Source organism: Solanum tuberosum, unplaced genomic scaffold, assembly GCF_000226075.1.
Source record: "Solanum tuberosum cultivar DM 1-3 516 R44 unplaced genomic scaffold, SolTub_3.0 scf00527, whole genome shotgun sequence".
Classification (NCBI taxonomy): domain Eukaryota; kingdom Viridiplantae; phylum Streptophyta; class Magnoliopsida; order Solanales; family Solanaceae; genus Solanum; species Solanum tuberosum.
Window position 1 is genome coordinate 4758 of NW_006239447.1, and position 15229 is coordinate 19986.

At 35.6% G+C, this 15229-nt stretch overlaps 4 protein-coding genes across 5 annotated transcripts in view; 2 read left to right on the forward strand and 2 right to left on the reverse strand.

Annotated features, from left to right (window-relative positions):
* The window catches only part of LOC102589641 (50S ribosomal protein L30), a 4092-nt gene extending 3002 nt beyond the window's left edge, over positions 1 to 1090 (reverse strand). Inside the window, exon 1 of the mRNA XM_006364974.2 lies at positions 908 to 1090. The gene's annotated coding sequence lies outside the window, so the exon portion shown is untranslated. The remainder of the gene's footprint in view (positions 1 to 907) is intronic.
* A 739-nt stretch (positions 1091 to 1829) lies between these two features.
* Positions 1830 to 6130, forward strand: LOC102590177 (pentatricopeptide repeat-containing protein At2g35130). 2 transcript variants are annotated; one of them, XM_006364976.2, is made up of 8 exons: positions 1830 to 1921; positions 2790 to 2974; positions 3052 to 3284; positions 3493 to 3742; positions 4196 to 4341; positions 4533 to 4738; positions 4987 to 5111; positions 5441 to 6130. In XM_006364976.2, coding segments are annotated over exons 1-8 (1731 nt in total). In that variant the 5' UTR covers positions 1830 to 1919; the 3' UTR covers positions 6025 to 6130. The 2 variants fall into 2 exon arrangements, with proteins under 2 accessions (XP_006365038.1, XP_015159761.1); XM_015304275.1 differs by having other exon boundaries at positions 1840 to 1921; positions 2778 to 2974.
* Positions 6131 to 6645: 515 nt separating this feature from the next.
* LOC102577518 (glycoprotein endopeptidase-like protein) lies at positions 6646 to 7990 on the reverse strand. The gene is given in 1 exon segment (NM_001288148.1): positions 6646 to 7990. A coding segment is annotated over 1 exon segment (1041 nt). The 5' UTR covers positions 7933 to 7990; the 3' UTR covers positions 6646 to 6891.
* A 2489-nt stretch (positions 7991 to 10479) lies between these two features.
* LOC102590851 (glycine cleavage system H protein 2, mitochondrial) lies at positions 10480 to 14451 on the forward strand. The gene is made up of 3 exons (XM_006364978.2): positions 10480 to 10738; positions 12747 to 13006; positions 14047 to 14451. Exons 1-3 carry the CDS (start codon positions 10663 to 10665, stop codon positions 14173 to 14175), a joined length of 465 nt encoding a protein of 154 aa, XP_006365040.1. The 5' UTR covers positions 10480 to 10662; the 3' UTR covers positions 14176 to 14451.
* Positions 14452 to 15229: the final 778 nt, after the last annotated feature.

Genomic DNA, 15229 nt, shown 5'->3' on the forward strand with positions numbered 1-15229 from the left:
TCCCCCCCACCCTCCCACCCCACCCCAGGCGGGGCACACCTATCCACCAAAATAAAGAATGTGAAAGTGTGGAGAAATTTCTCTCAAGATCAAATTGGTTGGTTAGTTACTTATCACTAGATACAAGTTTCTCGCATCCACAAATAGTGCAAACAACTATAAAGATGTGTGTTCCTTTAACCGCATAAAAAAAACTGATATCACTCAATGAAGATGTAAACATAATCCTGACGGAACAGTTTGCTACACATAGCACAATGTCAAGCATGCTCTGTTAAGTGCTTGTTTCAATGAGCTTCGCTTTCAACCAAAACTCCTACTCAATCTAGGAGTCCTCTCCCTCCACCTCACTCACTTCTTATTCTTTCTGGTTCACTGAGACCTAGTCTAACTAAATCGTGGATCAAGCTCATGGCATAGTATCCCTACACTAGTACATACCCAAATAATAACATCCACAACTTCCAAACATAAACCAAAATCAAATTTTGAAGATGATAAACTCATTGATCTCCTTATCTTAGGACCTTGGCTTCTTTATCAAATTTTATCTTACTTTCCCAACTTTCACATATAGGATAGGGTTGGACCATTTCTCTACCTAATATCAACCAAAAACTGATCTTTTTTTTTCTTTCTATTTTTGTAAATTTATCGTATCTCTACTTAAAACCTTGAAAATCAGATTCAGCAAAGAAAACCCATCAACGAATCAGAGGTTTCGACTCCATTACACCCTAAAGAAGCCATTTTTATGGACACCCAAAACCATAAACAGAGGGTTTATTCACAACAGTCCCCGATTATCCCTAGATGCAATTGAGCTATGAAAATGTTCCCAAAAGAAAAAAGAGTCGATGCTCGCGTATACTAAACAGAAAAAGGAACGGAGAATTTGTGAACTTACTTGCTGAATGCTCTCTGAAGTGAGAAATCTGCTTCTCTGGGTTTTTTCCTGCAATGTCCTGAGGTTTTAGGAGTTGAGACTCTTGGGTTTTGCCCAATTGGGCTGCAAAATATTGGTGGGTTACTTCAATTTTCTTGTTACTTTTTGGAATTTGGGCTAAGTTAGGAATCTTGACCTAATTTGGCTCACCTGCCATCTAATTAAGAAGGGAGATTTGCTATATTACTTCCTCCGATTACTTTTACTCACGTTTAGATTTGACATATTCATTAGAAAAAAATTATTGATATAAATATATTATCTTACTATTTCTATTAATTGATATAAAGAAATTGTTTATCTGTTATGTTATACTTTTTATGGTAAATTATACACTTTTTAACCTAAGATAAAATATTAGTTTCATGAAACACGAATACTTAATTATATGAGTAATACGTTTAGCGCCCATTCAAATTCAACCTAATCCATCTTTTTCACACTCTACTTAACTATTTCTTGCATTGATCATTAATTTATCCGCAAAAGTTTTATTATATGCCTCACATAATTGACGGTAATTGAATGAGGCTTGTAAGTCTCACAAATTGGCAGACCCATATAAGACATTTTTGAGTCCATAAAATTTTAATCCACCAACTCTTGAGACCCAAAAAAAAAATCTTACACAACTACTATCAGTGGTATGAAGTACATAATAGAAAATTTATTTTATCTTATCAATGTATATTCTTTAGAAGTGGTGTTGGTGGAGCTAGACTAGAAGATACTTATGATTGAAATTTTGTATTTTATCTTAAAGAAACTGTTAACAACATAAAAAATTAGAATTCAAAACTCATAAATTTTAAATCGGGAGGGGGAAGGGGAAATATAAGATGATGTTTGACCATTGTGTGTTTTGTCTTCATGCGTTAGTAGAGTAGATATTTTACAATTATGTTTGTACACCAAAAAACACAACAGAAGAAGTGAAGGACACTGAGTTGAGGTTCTGGCTGGCCTTATCTTCATGTAACTTTTCTTCTCTTCTGGTCTGGTGCATTTCATTCTTGTTTTCTTGAATTTTGAACTCTACTTCATTTGTCATTCATTCATTCATAGTTTCTTGAGCTCTGCAGCAGAAAAAGATTACATTTTTTTGTGTTTGTGCTCTCTTAGCTGGACTGAGATTATGTTAAGAATGAAATTAATAAGATGAAAAAAGAACATTAGATTGAGTAATCAAGTCACATATACACTGAAATTAAAATTGGAATTGTTTGTCTGTTATGTAGTACTTACCATTTTTGTCATTCACCTCATGTACTTACTACATGTGTTTGTCAGATGATAATGCAATTTTTTTTTAGTGTTGTACTGAATCATTGTCCCATCTTTGTGAGTATCTCCTTCACAGCTAAGAATACTGCTTCGAGGTTAGAGAAATTAGAAACCAATTTGCACCTAAGGGTGTGGCTTTGGCTTAGTGGTCAATGAAGTGGGTTGAGCGTCATGAGGTCTCGGGTTCAAATCTCTAAAAGAAACAAAACACAAGGTGATTTCTTCTCATTTGTTCTAGCCTTGGTGGACAGAGTGAGTCACCTAGTACCTGTTGCTGGTAGGAGGTGATAGGCATCCCGTGAAACTAGTCAAGGTGTTTGCAAGCTGCCCCGGACACCACATTTATCAAATTATAATGTTTTTGACAACCTTATACACTTACTAGGAAATGAGGTTATGTTTGATTTGGAGTCATTGCATTGCATCATGTAGCAAATCAGTCAGCTCAATGTGCTGTCTTGTTTCTGATATCAAGCATGTGTTACCTTGTTCATGCGTCCTGTGATGCATTTGGAGCGTAGGACTAAGTAATTTTTTGTCTTCTGAGGTGCTATTGTAGGTTGGTCTCTAAATGTCCATTGAATTATATCCTTTATGAACCAAGAATTAGTAAAGGTGGATTCAGATGGAAAGCAAGTGCCTCCAATGAAGTTCCCGTTGAGAAGTGGAAGCAAGATAGCATTTTCATTGATAGACGCGGCAGATTTAGACACTTTGATCACAAAAAAGTTTCACGGAAAAGATGTAGGTTGATGTTTAACGGCAGTAGTTTCATATATGTGTTTCTCCATCCTGATGCGAAATTCATGACTATTGTGCAGGTGGTTCTTTAAGGGGCAGAGGATGGAAATATGGATCTGGTTTTGTTGATGGTATATTCCCAGTTCTAAGCCCAATTGCTCAGCAAATTCTAACTTTTATAAAGACGGAAAAAGATCCAGAGAGGATTTGGTCTTCCTTGGATACTCTACGTCCCAACAATCACACCTGGGATGATCTGATCAATGTAGCAGTTCAATTTCGACTCAACAAACAATGGGATCTGATCATACTGGTAAAGATCGTGTGTCTCGCGCCATTTTTTCATATTCTGGCTTCATTCAATTGTCTGTGTGTCCACATATTTATCCCTCAGATTGTCGTAGGATAAGTTTGTATGACTACTCAATTGTCAATAGGATAAGTGTGCTATATCACTAACTATCCAATCATTCCAGCATACAAGATGGAGCCTCGTTTAAATAAGTAATACTCCTTTGCAGATGTGTGAATGGATACTGTGCAGGAGTTCCTTTCAGGCAGATGTGATTTGCTACAATTTGCTGATAGAAGCTTATGGGCAGTGTTCACTTGTTAAGAAGGCAGAATCTACTTACCTGGCACTTGTTGATGCTCGATGTGTCCCGACTGAAGATACTTATGCAATTCTCCTGAAATCTTATTCCAAATGTGGGATGATAGAAAAGGCTGAAGCTGTCTTCTCTGAGATGCGGAAGAATGGCCTTCCTCCAAGTAAGTTTTCTTGTTTTTTTAATTTCCTGTTATACATACTATAGAATCAAATGGCATCATAATCGCAATGCTATGTTAGTGGAAACTTATAACTACTTTCTCTTGGGCCTATGTAAGCTCAAACTCAGCACCTATTGGGTCTAGACCATGTACGATGAACAAAAAGAACAAGCCTATTGCTCTTGTGTAAACTATATTTCTTATAAGTTTCACCAAAAAACTAAACGATATGAACACTTAGATTCCCCAATCACTTATTAGTGACTGTAGGTATTCTTTTTTGCTCAACTTGTGAGCTGTTTTTGTAGTTCTCATAGGTGAGTGAAGAAAGCTTCACAATTCTTCCCACACAAATGGAAACAGATGACCAAATAGAAGTAATTTGGATAGGCCATATATGCAGTCCATATACTTTTAAGACTTAGCAGATTATGATCTTTCAGTCATCTGCAGGTGCTCTTGTATATAATGCTTATATTGATGGGTTAATGAAGGGAAGGAATTCACAAAAAGCATTGGCAATCTTCGATAGGATGAAGCGTGAAAGCTGCCAACCATCTACTGATACTTATACAATGCTGATCAACTTATATGGGAAGGTAATACAAGTAGTTAATTTGACTCTTTATATGCTAGTACTACAAAATAATTCCTGGTGGAATCAAGCTGATAAATTTGATTTATAGACAGTTCTGGGGCTTCATGTGCTAACTCAAGATTTCTATGATGATGCTGCTCCATCTATCTATCCTTGTGTCTCAGTTGATTGAATGACTTATTCATTATGCAGGAAAATAAGTCCTACATGGCGCTAAAGATGTTCAATGAGATGAAAACTCAGAAATGTAAACCTAATATCTGTACCTACACAGCTCTTGTGAATGCATTTGCGAGAAGTGGCCTATGTGAAAAGGCTGAAGAAGTCTTTGAAGAGCTACAAGAAGCTGGGCTTGAGCCTGACGTTTACACCTATAACGCCTTGATGGAAGCTTACAGGTGAACACCACTAATGTTTCACTGTTGGGCTCCTCTTTAACTGTAATAAAATTGTCAAGATAATCCCATCAAACTCATCTTCCATTCCAGTATAAGCTTTAGATCATTATAGAAGATGTACATCAAGCCCTCTTCAACATGTACATTCTTCTATAGGTATTTTCAGAGTTATGCTTCCCTCTTCCACTAGTTCTTCTCTTACAAATTTTCTTATCTAAAGGAACTGAATTGATGTTATCGTCTAACAGTCGTGCAGGCTATCCTCAGGGTGCCGCAGAGATCTTTTCTCTCATGCAGCATATGGGCTGTGAACCAGACAGAGCTTCATACAATATCATGGTGGATGCCTATGGAAGAGCAGGTCTTCATGAAGGTATTTTTATCCTCAATGTTAAAAAGGTGTTTCTCTCGCATTTAGTGACAAAATAGTTTAAGCTCATCTGGACAGCATGATACTTGCAACTTCTGAATGCATATTCATATAACAACCTAAATAAGGGAAGTTTTCAATATGAAATTGATGTCAAGTGAAAATGAGAAGTTCAAGAAACAAAGTGCTCTCAACAGTCTCAAGCAATCTGTTTCTGATCAATAACAAGTTTAGTGTACATGGTCTTGTTGAATCTACTATGTGCATCTTATGAAAGTTTCCTTTGTTTCTGACTGACTGTGTCTTTTCATTCATCTAAACATATATACTAGATGCACAAACCGTGTTTGATGAGATGACGCGGCTGGGGATAGCTCCTACGATGAAATCTTACATGTTACTCATATCAGCCTACTCAAGAAACAGTAACGTGTCAAAATGTGAAGAAATAGTGAATCAGATGCAGATATCAGGAGTGAAACTAGATACCTTTCTTCTTAACAGCATGCTCAACTTGTATGGTCGTCTTGGCCAGTTTGCGAAAATGGAAGAACTCTTGACTGTCATCGAAGCTGGACCATACATAGCCGATATCAGCACCTACAATATCTTGATCAATGCATATGGACGTTCAGGATTTATCATGAAAATGGAAGAAGTTTTCCAATCACTTCCAGCTAAGAACCTGAAGCCAGATGTGGTTACATGGACTTCCCGTCTTGGAGCATACTCCAAAAAGAAACAGTACCAAAGATGCTTAGAAATCTTCGAGGAAATGATCGATGAAGGTTGCTATCCAGATGGTGGAACAGCCAAAGTGCTCCTTTCGTCTTGTTCAAGTGAAGATCAGATTGAACAAGTTACAACAGTGATTAGATCAATGCACAAGAATGTGAAGACAGTAGAGTTAGTTTGAAATGACTTGTACAGTTTTCATGAAATTGCAATATTTGATGTGGAACTGTGGAAGTTAGAATATGGATATACCATCGAAAATCAAATAGAAAATTTTCAACTTAAAATCCGACTGTATTTGGCTTGATTTTGTTTATATTTTTTTTGCAAGAGATGATGGTTGATTTGGTTCAATATTAGGTAAAAATTGACCCAAACGGTACTCTTGAACACCATGATCAATCTTAGGTAAAAATCGAATCAAATCGACAACGTTTTCAAAGTTAGAAAGGAGAGAGTCTCCCTCCTGGTTTTCTTTCAAAGGGGTAAAGTAGTGGCAGCTCCAGTATTAAGAATGTATGTAACAATCAACAACAACAAAAAATTCTAGTGTAATCCCATAAGCGAGGTCTAGAAAGGATAGAGTCTACGCAAACCTAACTCCTACCATGGTGAGGGTAGAGTGTACTCAGACACCCCTGCCTGCAAAGAGGTAGAGAGGTTGTTTCCGAAGACTCTCGCCTCAAATACGCAATATATAAGTAATATGGTCATGGCAAATAATAGGGAACCCATAATATAGCATTCAAAAAGCACAGTAAATTACAAATGAGAAAAATCACAAGACAAACAACTACAGGAAAAATGCTACTGAACAGGGAAACAAGTGCAATGCACCAACCTATCACCAAGCCTATACGCTTGGAAACGAGACAACCCCCATGTACTGTTCAACCACATCTCCCAATCATGTTACAATAATCTTCTCGAAATGCATAATTAGTACACGAAATTGTTCATGTACGCCTTACTATCGACTAATTATAAGCAACTATGGGCAGATAAATATAGTACAACACATTCGTGTGACAAAACACCCCAGGGTTATTCATGCTATAGCTGATTCCTTCTCCCTCCAAGTTGCGAGGACCTCATCAGTTCTAAACCGTTGGGTGAATGTTGATTCCTCCATTGGAGTTGATGCACCATTCGCATACTCTAGGAGACCGGTATAAGCAATCATTGCTCCATTGTCAACGCAGTATCTATCGTCAGTTGCAAACAAATTTCCGCCCCTCTCAGAGCACATAATTTGCATCATCTTTTGCAAGCGCTCATTGCATCCTACACCACCAACAATCAACACATCTTTCTTATCACAATGCGCCATGGCTCGTTCTGTTATCTCTACAAGCATCGCAAAGAGAGTTTCCTGCAAAGAGAAACAAAGGTCAGCCGGACTGCACTCGTTATTTTTCAGCTTCTCCTCAGCTGTGGCTTCAATGAAGCTCAGTATTCCACTGAAGGAAACATCCATTCCCTTTACAACATATGGAAGTTCAATGAACTTTTCGCCTTTTTTCGCAAGCTGTTCAATGTTGTACCCAGGGCTAGGATCATTAGACAATGTAAGAACCCTAGCAAACCTATCCAAGCAATTCCCCACAGCAATATCAATCGTCTCCCCAAAAATCCTATACCGTCCTTCACTGTACGCAATAACCTGAGAATTTCCACCACTCACGTACAGCACAACCGGGTCAACCGCCCCGGTTACGATCCGACCCATTTCAATGTGCGCAACACAGTGGTTAACCCCAACAATAGGTTTCTTCCATAGCTGAGATAGAACACGTACAACCACTGCCGAAACCTGCAGTGGAGCACCCATTCCAGGGCCTTTTGTGTAGCAGATACAGTCAATTTCATCGGGAGTTACTCCGGCGGTTTCTAGAGCGGATTTTACTAACGGTAAGATGTGTTGGTGGTGATGCTGGGCGGTTTCACGGGGGAGAAAACCTTGGCCTGGCGGCGTTATGTAGGTGTGTCGTGGATTAGAAAGAATTGTGCCGTCGATTGCTACTACTCCGACGCCAATTTTGTTGGCGGAACCCTCGAACCCTAGGGCTATCAATTTCTTATCCTTCATTGCCGCCGCCGCCGTCGGAGGGTTAGGGTTTAGCAGTCAAATGAGCAGTGACGACAAGGGTTTGGTCTCTGTTCTACCAGAAGAATTGAACTTGTTTAGGAGACGAGGCCTAATACTCCTCCTATATTACACCAGACACCTCTATACTATAGCTTAATTGCGAATAGACCTCTTATATTTTATATATAATATAATCAACAACATATAGGTCGGTGAAATTCTACGAGTGGGGTTTGAGAAGGGTAGATTGTACGTAAATTTTATCACTCCCCCGTTAAGGTTAAAAGGTTGATTCAAAAAGACTCTCAGCTCAAGAGCAGGAAATCTAAGTATAGAAAACAATGTAGAAAACGTAGCAACTAACAAAGGAAGGAAGGCTAAGCCTATTAAAAAAATAACAAAATAGTGAGATAAACGAAACACCAATATATAACAAACGATGATAGATATCAAAAGTCTAACCCCTTGAAAAGCAAAAATTACTATTTATCTGACCTCTACACCCTCTTATCTAATGTCATGTTATCGATAAGCTGAAAAATGCATCATGCCATGCCTAATCACCTCTCCCCCGATACTTCTTTGACCTACTTTTACCTCTCATCCGCTCCATTGTATTCAACCTCTCACACCTCCTTATATCTATATATTGTGAAAATCGTACATTATCTCAGTAAATTAAATTATTTATTTTCTTAAAAACAAAGGTTAAACTTTTTATATCATGAAGATCTTACATAAATGAAATTTCATCAAACTAAATATATTTAAAATAATTTTGAAAGAAAAGGATAAATTTAAAAACTCAAATTAAAAAGGAGAAATCTCTATAAAATTAATATTACAAATAACTTAATATGTAATAAAGTTATTACAACTTCAGTAAAACCTCTATAAATTAATATAGGTGAGACCTGAAATTTTATTATTTTATAGAGATACTCCCTCCGTTTCACAAAGAATGACCTCCTTTCCTTTTTAGTCAGTTTCAAAAAGAATGACCTCTTTCCTTTTTTGGTAACATTTTACTTTTTGCTTTCCACGTGGCATGTTTAAGACCACAAGATTAAGGGCAATTTTGTACATTTGACATAACTTTAATTTAGGACCACAAGATTCAAAAGTCTTATTTATTTACTTAAACTCCGTGCCAAGTCAAACCAGGTCATTCTTTGTGAAACGGAGGGAGTACTATTTAATCGATAAATTAATATTTATTAATTGAAAGAATGGTTTGAGATTTAATGAAGGTTAATTTTATTATATCAAAATCATTGTATCTTACTAATTTATGTATCATATTTATTGATTTCACATAAAAAATATTATACATAAAGTACAACGAAATAATGAATACATCAAAATCATTAGTACTAATTTATGTATCATATTTATTGAATTGTCACTATCATTCAAACAAAAGAGCATGGATGACAAGTGTGTTTTTTGATGAATATATTCGTTGGTTTGACCACAAAATGCATGGTAGACGAGTTTTGCTTATGGTAGATAATTGTCTAGCCCATAATAGAAATATTGAAGGACTACAAAATGTTGAATTGTTTTTCTTGCCATCCATCATGACATCCAAAATTCAACCTTGTGATGCTGGGATAATAAGAGCTTTCAAGATATATTATCGTAACAGATTTTATCATAGGATATTAGAAAGATATGAAGTGGGACAAACTGATCCAGCAAAGATTAATGTTTTGGATGTTATCAATTTTGCAATCCCTGCTTGGACAACAAATGTTCAGTAAGAGACAATAGAAAACTGTTTTCGACACTATAAAATTCGTTCGGGGGATGCAATCTCAGAAAATTTGAATGAACCCACTTATGAAAACGTCATTCATGAACTTGAGGTCATGATTAATAATCTCGGTTACCACAATAAAATGGATGTCAATAACCTGTTGGATTATCCTGGTGAAAGTGATACATGTTCAAAAGTTCAGAGCTTAGAAGAAATTGTGGATACCATCGAAAAAAGCAATGTTGATGATGAAGTTGAAGATGATATTATACCTTTGGAACCAATTACAATAAGGAAGCACTTATCACATCTAGAATTCTTTACAATTTTTATGATGCAGTTCGAAAAGACAACATTGAAGCTCTTGTATGCAATAAGAACAGTTAGAAATGAGATTCAACTAGATTTAAATTTTAAGAAAAAATAGAACACAATAGAATCATATTTCACTAAATTGTCTTAGATATATTTGTACTTTTAAAGAATTATTAATTTATGATATTAATGGGATCATATATTTATATAGAGGTCTTCTGAAAAAATATTATCTTATTATCTTATCGAAATTGGTGATTTTTTACATTGGCCCAAGTCGGAACCAAAAAAAAAAATTATTTTAGAGAGATTATTAATTACCGAGTATTAATTTATTGAGGTTTTATTGTATTATTAAGTATATTTGTCAAAAGAAAATCTAATAAACAAAAGGTAGGAAACAGGATATCTTCCATGAGACCCACCTCATGGAATCAGCTACCAACAAAAAATTCCAAGTGACACTCACCAACTTTGCTAAACAACTTTGTTGACACCTCAACCCACCAGCCACCATTGTCTCCCCTATTTTTATTGCTTCCACTTTCTTCAATAACTCTACTACTACTTGTACTATTTATTTTCCATTTTCCCCTAATACATACAATACAAGTGTTGGCACAACTCTACATCCAAAGCAGATACCTAAAAGAAAAATGGCTACAAAGTTGTGGGCTTCAAGGGCTGCTTCATATCTCAGGATCTCAGCATTTCACAGGGCTTTTGCCACTGGTAATGGAGTTATGTTATTGTTTCTGGAATTACCCACTTACCCTTTTCTTCAAATGCTTTGAGCTATGTGGATCTTGGTTATGTAGGAAACTTTTTGTTCAAGATTTTGCTTGATCTGTTATTTTCTTGATCAAAGATCCGATTTTTGGAAGTGGGGTGTGGAGTTTGTGTGATTTCTTGGATCAGCAGAAGGAATTGTTGAGTTTTTGATAGATTTGTATTTCATGTTTTTGATTTTGTACTCTTGTCACCTTTTTTTTTTTCATATATATATATATATATTATGGGGTGTATCCAGGATTTTAGCAGGGTCTTTATATTGTATGAAGATGCTGATTGGGAAATGTTGTTGTCCCTTGCTTTGTGCATTGTTTTTCTTTTATATAATCTGTGGAAGGGTTATTGTGTTGTGGGTTTCTACTTTATTCTTGGTTATGCAATATGTCACCTTTGGTAGTCTGAATGTTTCAAGGTTGTTGTAGGGTATTGTGTGTGCGTGTTTATTTATTTATTTTTGATAAATCTGTAGGGTATTGTGTGTTCTTCATTCTTTTTGCAGATGTTGATTGAGGACTGATTTATTTATTTTTTTGCTCTGTGAATCTGTCTCTTAGATGTATATGGATTTTTTATGATGTAGACTTGAGGGTTAATTTCTTAGATGGTGCTCAACTAATAGTTATTATCTCCTTCTTGATTTCTATTTGACTTGAAAATAACTTGGGAACTTGGGCTTATTTCTGATATCATCAGTGATTGGAAGATGGTAATGCAATGAGGACTAGAGCTCTTTTTAATTTTAATGACTAAATTTTTGGACATTTTATAATTTGACTAACTTTGGAGAATGGTAGTAACTTGTCACACTGCATCAACAAATTCAGAGTAATTGTTTTCACTTCCATCTCTGTAAACTGCATCCATGTTTCTACTTGTTTTGTTTGCATTAATGTATTTCAAATAAAAGAAGTTCTAAAGCAGGTATCTATGAAGATAATTTGAATCATGTCCCATCATAATTGTTATTCTGTTCCTTCAAGTGCTGACCTCTCAGTAGCTGGTTGTGAACTGCAGAGTCTCCAAGGTTTACAGGAATAGCTGAACAATTTTCTGTAGACAGTAACTATGTGAAATTCTCCAGTCACATGCCTTGTATCATTCTCTGTCCTCTATAGTTGCACTGCAGAACTTAAGGCATCTTTTAGTACTGTATGTCTTTTGTTCATAATATATATAGAGAACATGCTAAATACCTATTCAGGTGTGTTAGCTTAGCGGGTGATCTGGATAGAGTTGGGTTAAGTCTGTTGTTATAAGTTAAATGTTGAGTTTGATTCATATTATATTGATTTGGACATGTTTGATCCTTCCAGATATGAGTTTTTAGGGAGCCTAGCTTATAATCTACAGTATCCACCTTGAAAATAAGAAGGTGCCAAGGAAAATGAATTTAATGATAGCCTTTTCTGATTGCTATGCGTTGACATTGTCCAATTAAGTTGGACACAAAATGTTTATATGATTTTTTTTATGATAAGATGTGCTTGAAATATTTATACAGTCTAAATAATTATGAAGGATTATTTCTTTGTGCAACTTATGTTCATACATGTTGTCAATATCCCGAATTATGGATATGCAAATTTTTTAGTGCTTTTGCTTCCTATCGTGTTGCTATTGATCCGTTTGACTTCCATGTTTTGTCTGAATCCACTGATTATAAAGAGTATAGTTTTGACGAAACCATAGAAACACTTGACTCAAAAGTCCCCCCTTTGCATAATGTAGCAACAACCTATGGATGACTGGGATGTGCAGTTACATATGATTATGAATAACACCTCTCTCCTTTCCGAGGTAAAAAGGAGTAACAAACAACCAAAAGTAATTTTGACCCAAAAGCAATTTATTTATTTTTTTAAAAGAAGGAAAGTAGCAAACAAAATTTGAAGCGTTGTCTGAATATGACCCGATGTGACAATGGTTTTGTGTTAAAAAATTTCTGCAGTGCCCAAGGATTTGAAGTACACAGAATCTCATGAATGGGTTAAAGTTGACGGTAATTCTGCAACAATTGGCATCACTGATCATGCTCAGAAACATTTAGGTGATGTTGTTTATGTTGAATTTCCTGAAGTTGGGTCTTCTGTGGAACAATTTGACAGTTTTGGTGCTGTTGAAAGTGTCAAGGCTTCCAGCGATATCAATTCTCCTGTTTCAGGGAAGGTGGTGGAATTTAATGAGGAACTCAACAACGGTCCTGCTCTGGTAAGTATCATAGATCTGATCTAATTGTATAGCAAAATAGGTTTAAAAAAATGATGAAGCTAGCATCCTGGTAGATGTTATTGCAATGTCGCATTTGAATTGATCTTTAGTGTTAGTTCTGGGGTACTTGCTTCAAGTCAGAGTAAGTAGAATATTTTCCATTATTCTATACCTGAGCCCAAGTAGGTTTTATCTTCAGTCAAAATTTAGCTCACGGAGGATTGCCCAAGTCCATATAAGTAGACTACCCATCCATTCCACATTGGTTGGTTGGGTCCCATGGGACTCTAACCTACGCATTCATGTGTATATGTTTTTGTTGTCTACATTGGTGTGATCATCTCTGTCATGCATTCCTCCTCATATATATAGTGTTGGTCTAGTATGAGAAGATGTACTTGCTTGTGTGTACATCAATAGTGCGTCACAAGCTTTCTTAGCTCTATAAACTGATATTGTGTCCAAATGATCTCCCTCTTTTCCCCTCTGGTTCTTTTCCAAGAATTTTTTCAGTTGATTGTAAGTTGGGAATGTATAAGGTCCGAAATGAGTGAAATGGATAATGAGGATTCACATTGCTCAAACTAATCTGGGATTTGAGGCGTAGATAGTTGTTGTACACTTGTACTACTGCCATAAAAGTTCAAGTGCAGATTCGCTAGTCTGCAGAGACTACACTAATAGGTCTAAGCTCTATGAACTTTTAAAATCTATTATTAAGCTTACCCTACAGAATAAAGCTTTATTCTGTACATCTTGAGAGTTATAAACTTACAAGTTCATATAATCAGACCACTGTTTCTTTGAGCATATGTGACTTACTAGAATCTGGTACATCAATAGTCCTCCACCTTCCTAAACACATCGTAAAAATATTGATATTTATAGCTCAACTCCACAAGAGTAGTATCTGGACCTTTTGCTGAATTCAATCATCAAGCGTTCTTTATTTTAGTTCAGCTGTATGAATATTGTTTCACGTTTCATCTTTACTTGTTCGTGTATGGTATGTGATCAAATGTGCAATTTGTTAAATTTAGATCAATGCGAACTGCTATGAACAAGGATGGATTTTGAAAGTTGAGATGAACAAACCCGACGAGGTCAAAGCATTGATGGACCCTGACCAGTATACCAAGTTTTGTGATGAGGAAGACGCGAAACACTGATTTGAAACCTCACCAAATTTGAGCAAGAACACCATTCCATGCAGGAATTTTTCACAATGCATAAAGAGGCTTTATAGGAGCCCCGGAAGCTGGATACTAGTAGTGCTATTTTGTCTTCTCTTTCTTTGCAAATAATTCAGTGTTTTTGGATGTTGAACTTCATTTAGGTTAAATTCAAGTTTTTCATCTCTTCTGGTATTGCATTTATAAATTCCCAAACATCCTTCACAATATTTTTTTTAGGCAAAGTTGATGTGGTAAAATGGAATTCCTCAATATGGCATTAATGTTGAATGGTGCTTTTAACAATGTCCTTTTAGATCACCTTTAAGCAAGTCTTAGGGTGTTTGTTTGGTTGCTTGATAGAGTTATGCGAAGTTTAGTTGTTTATATATTACTTATTCCATTTTTTATCTAGTATAAAATATCCTTCGTGATTATACATGTATTAGTATGTCGAATTTTATACAACAATTTAAATGGTACTAATAAATAGAACAATAGTTATATTAATTTTAATACACGAATAATTCACTTTCTAACCAGCAACTATGTGACACCTTACTCATTCAACGTGAGTATTTTTCATGTCTTATTTAATATATGAGCAATTATAATCCTTTAAATTTTCCAAATAAAATAACATTCATGAAATATTTAACAAACTCTAACGAGAAGATTTGACAAAAATTGTTACACTAGAAAAGATGCATATTTTAAGAACTTACATGTAGAAAAATAGTTTTTGTCATTTACTTGTATTTTCCTGATATTTTTAGTCAACTTTTTTCTACAATCCTCTTTAAATCTAACCACTAAAAAAAATTCATTTTTAAAAGAAATAAAAAAAAATCACTTTTGGTAAAATATGAAGGATGTAAACTGATTAAAAAGTATACTTTAGAGGACCATTTTATATTTATCCATACATAAGGTACCATTTTCATCATTTCTCAAACCTGGCCAGAGTTAAAAGGTTTTAGCTCTTTCATCTCCCCCCTCTTCCTCTTCAGTCTTTACCCCTAGAACCTCCACAGCCTGCAAAACCTCATCC

Coding starts and splice junctions, on each gene's coding strand:
- LOC102590177 (XM_015304275.1), top strand. Junction 4,342..4,532: donor TGATCAACTTATATGGGAAG/GTAATACAAGTA, acceptor TTCATTATGCAG/GAAAATAAGTCCTACATGGC. Junction 4,739..4,986: donor GCCTTGATGGAAGCTTACAG/GTGAACACCACT, acceptor ATCGTCTAACAG/TCGTGCAGGCTATCCTCAGG.
- LOC102590851 (XM_006364978.2), top strand. CDS start 10,663: ATGGCTACAAAGTTGTGGGCTTCAAGGGCTGCTTCATATCTCAGGATC. Junction 10,739..12,746: donor TCACAGGGCTTTTGCCACTG/GTAATGGAGTTA, acceptor AAATTTCTGCAG/TGCCCAAGGATTTGAAGTAC. Junction 13,007..14,046: donor TCAACAACGGTCCTGCTCTG/GTAAGTATCATA, acceptor TGTTAAATTTAG/ATCAATGCGAACTGCTATGA.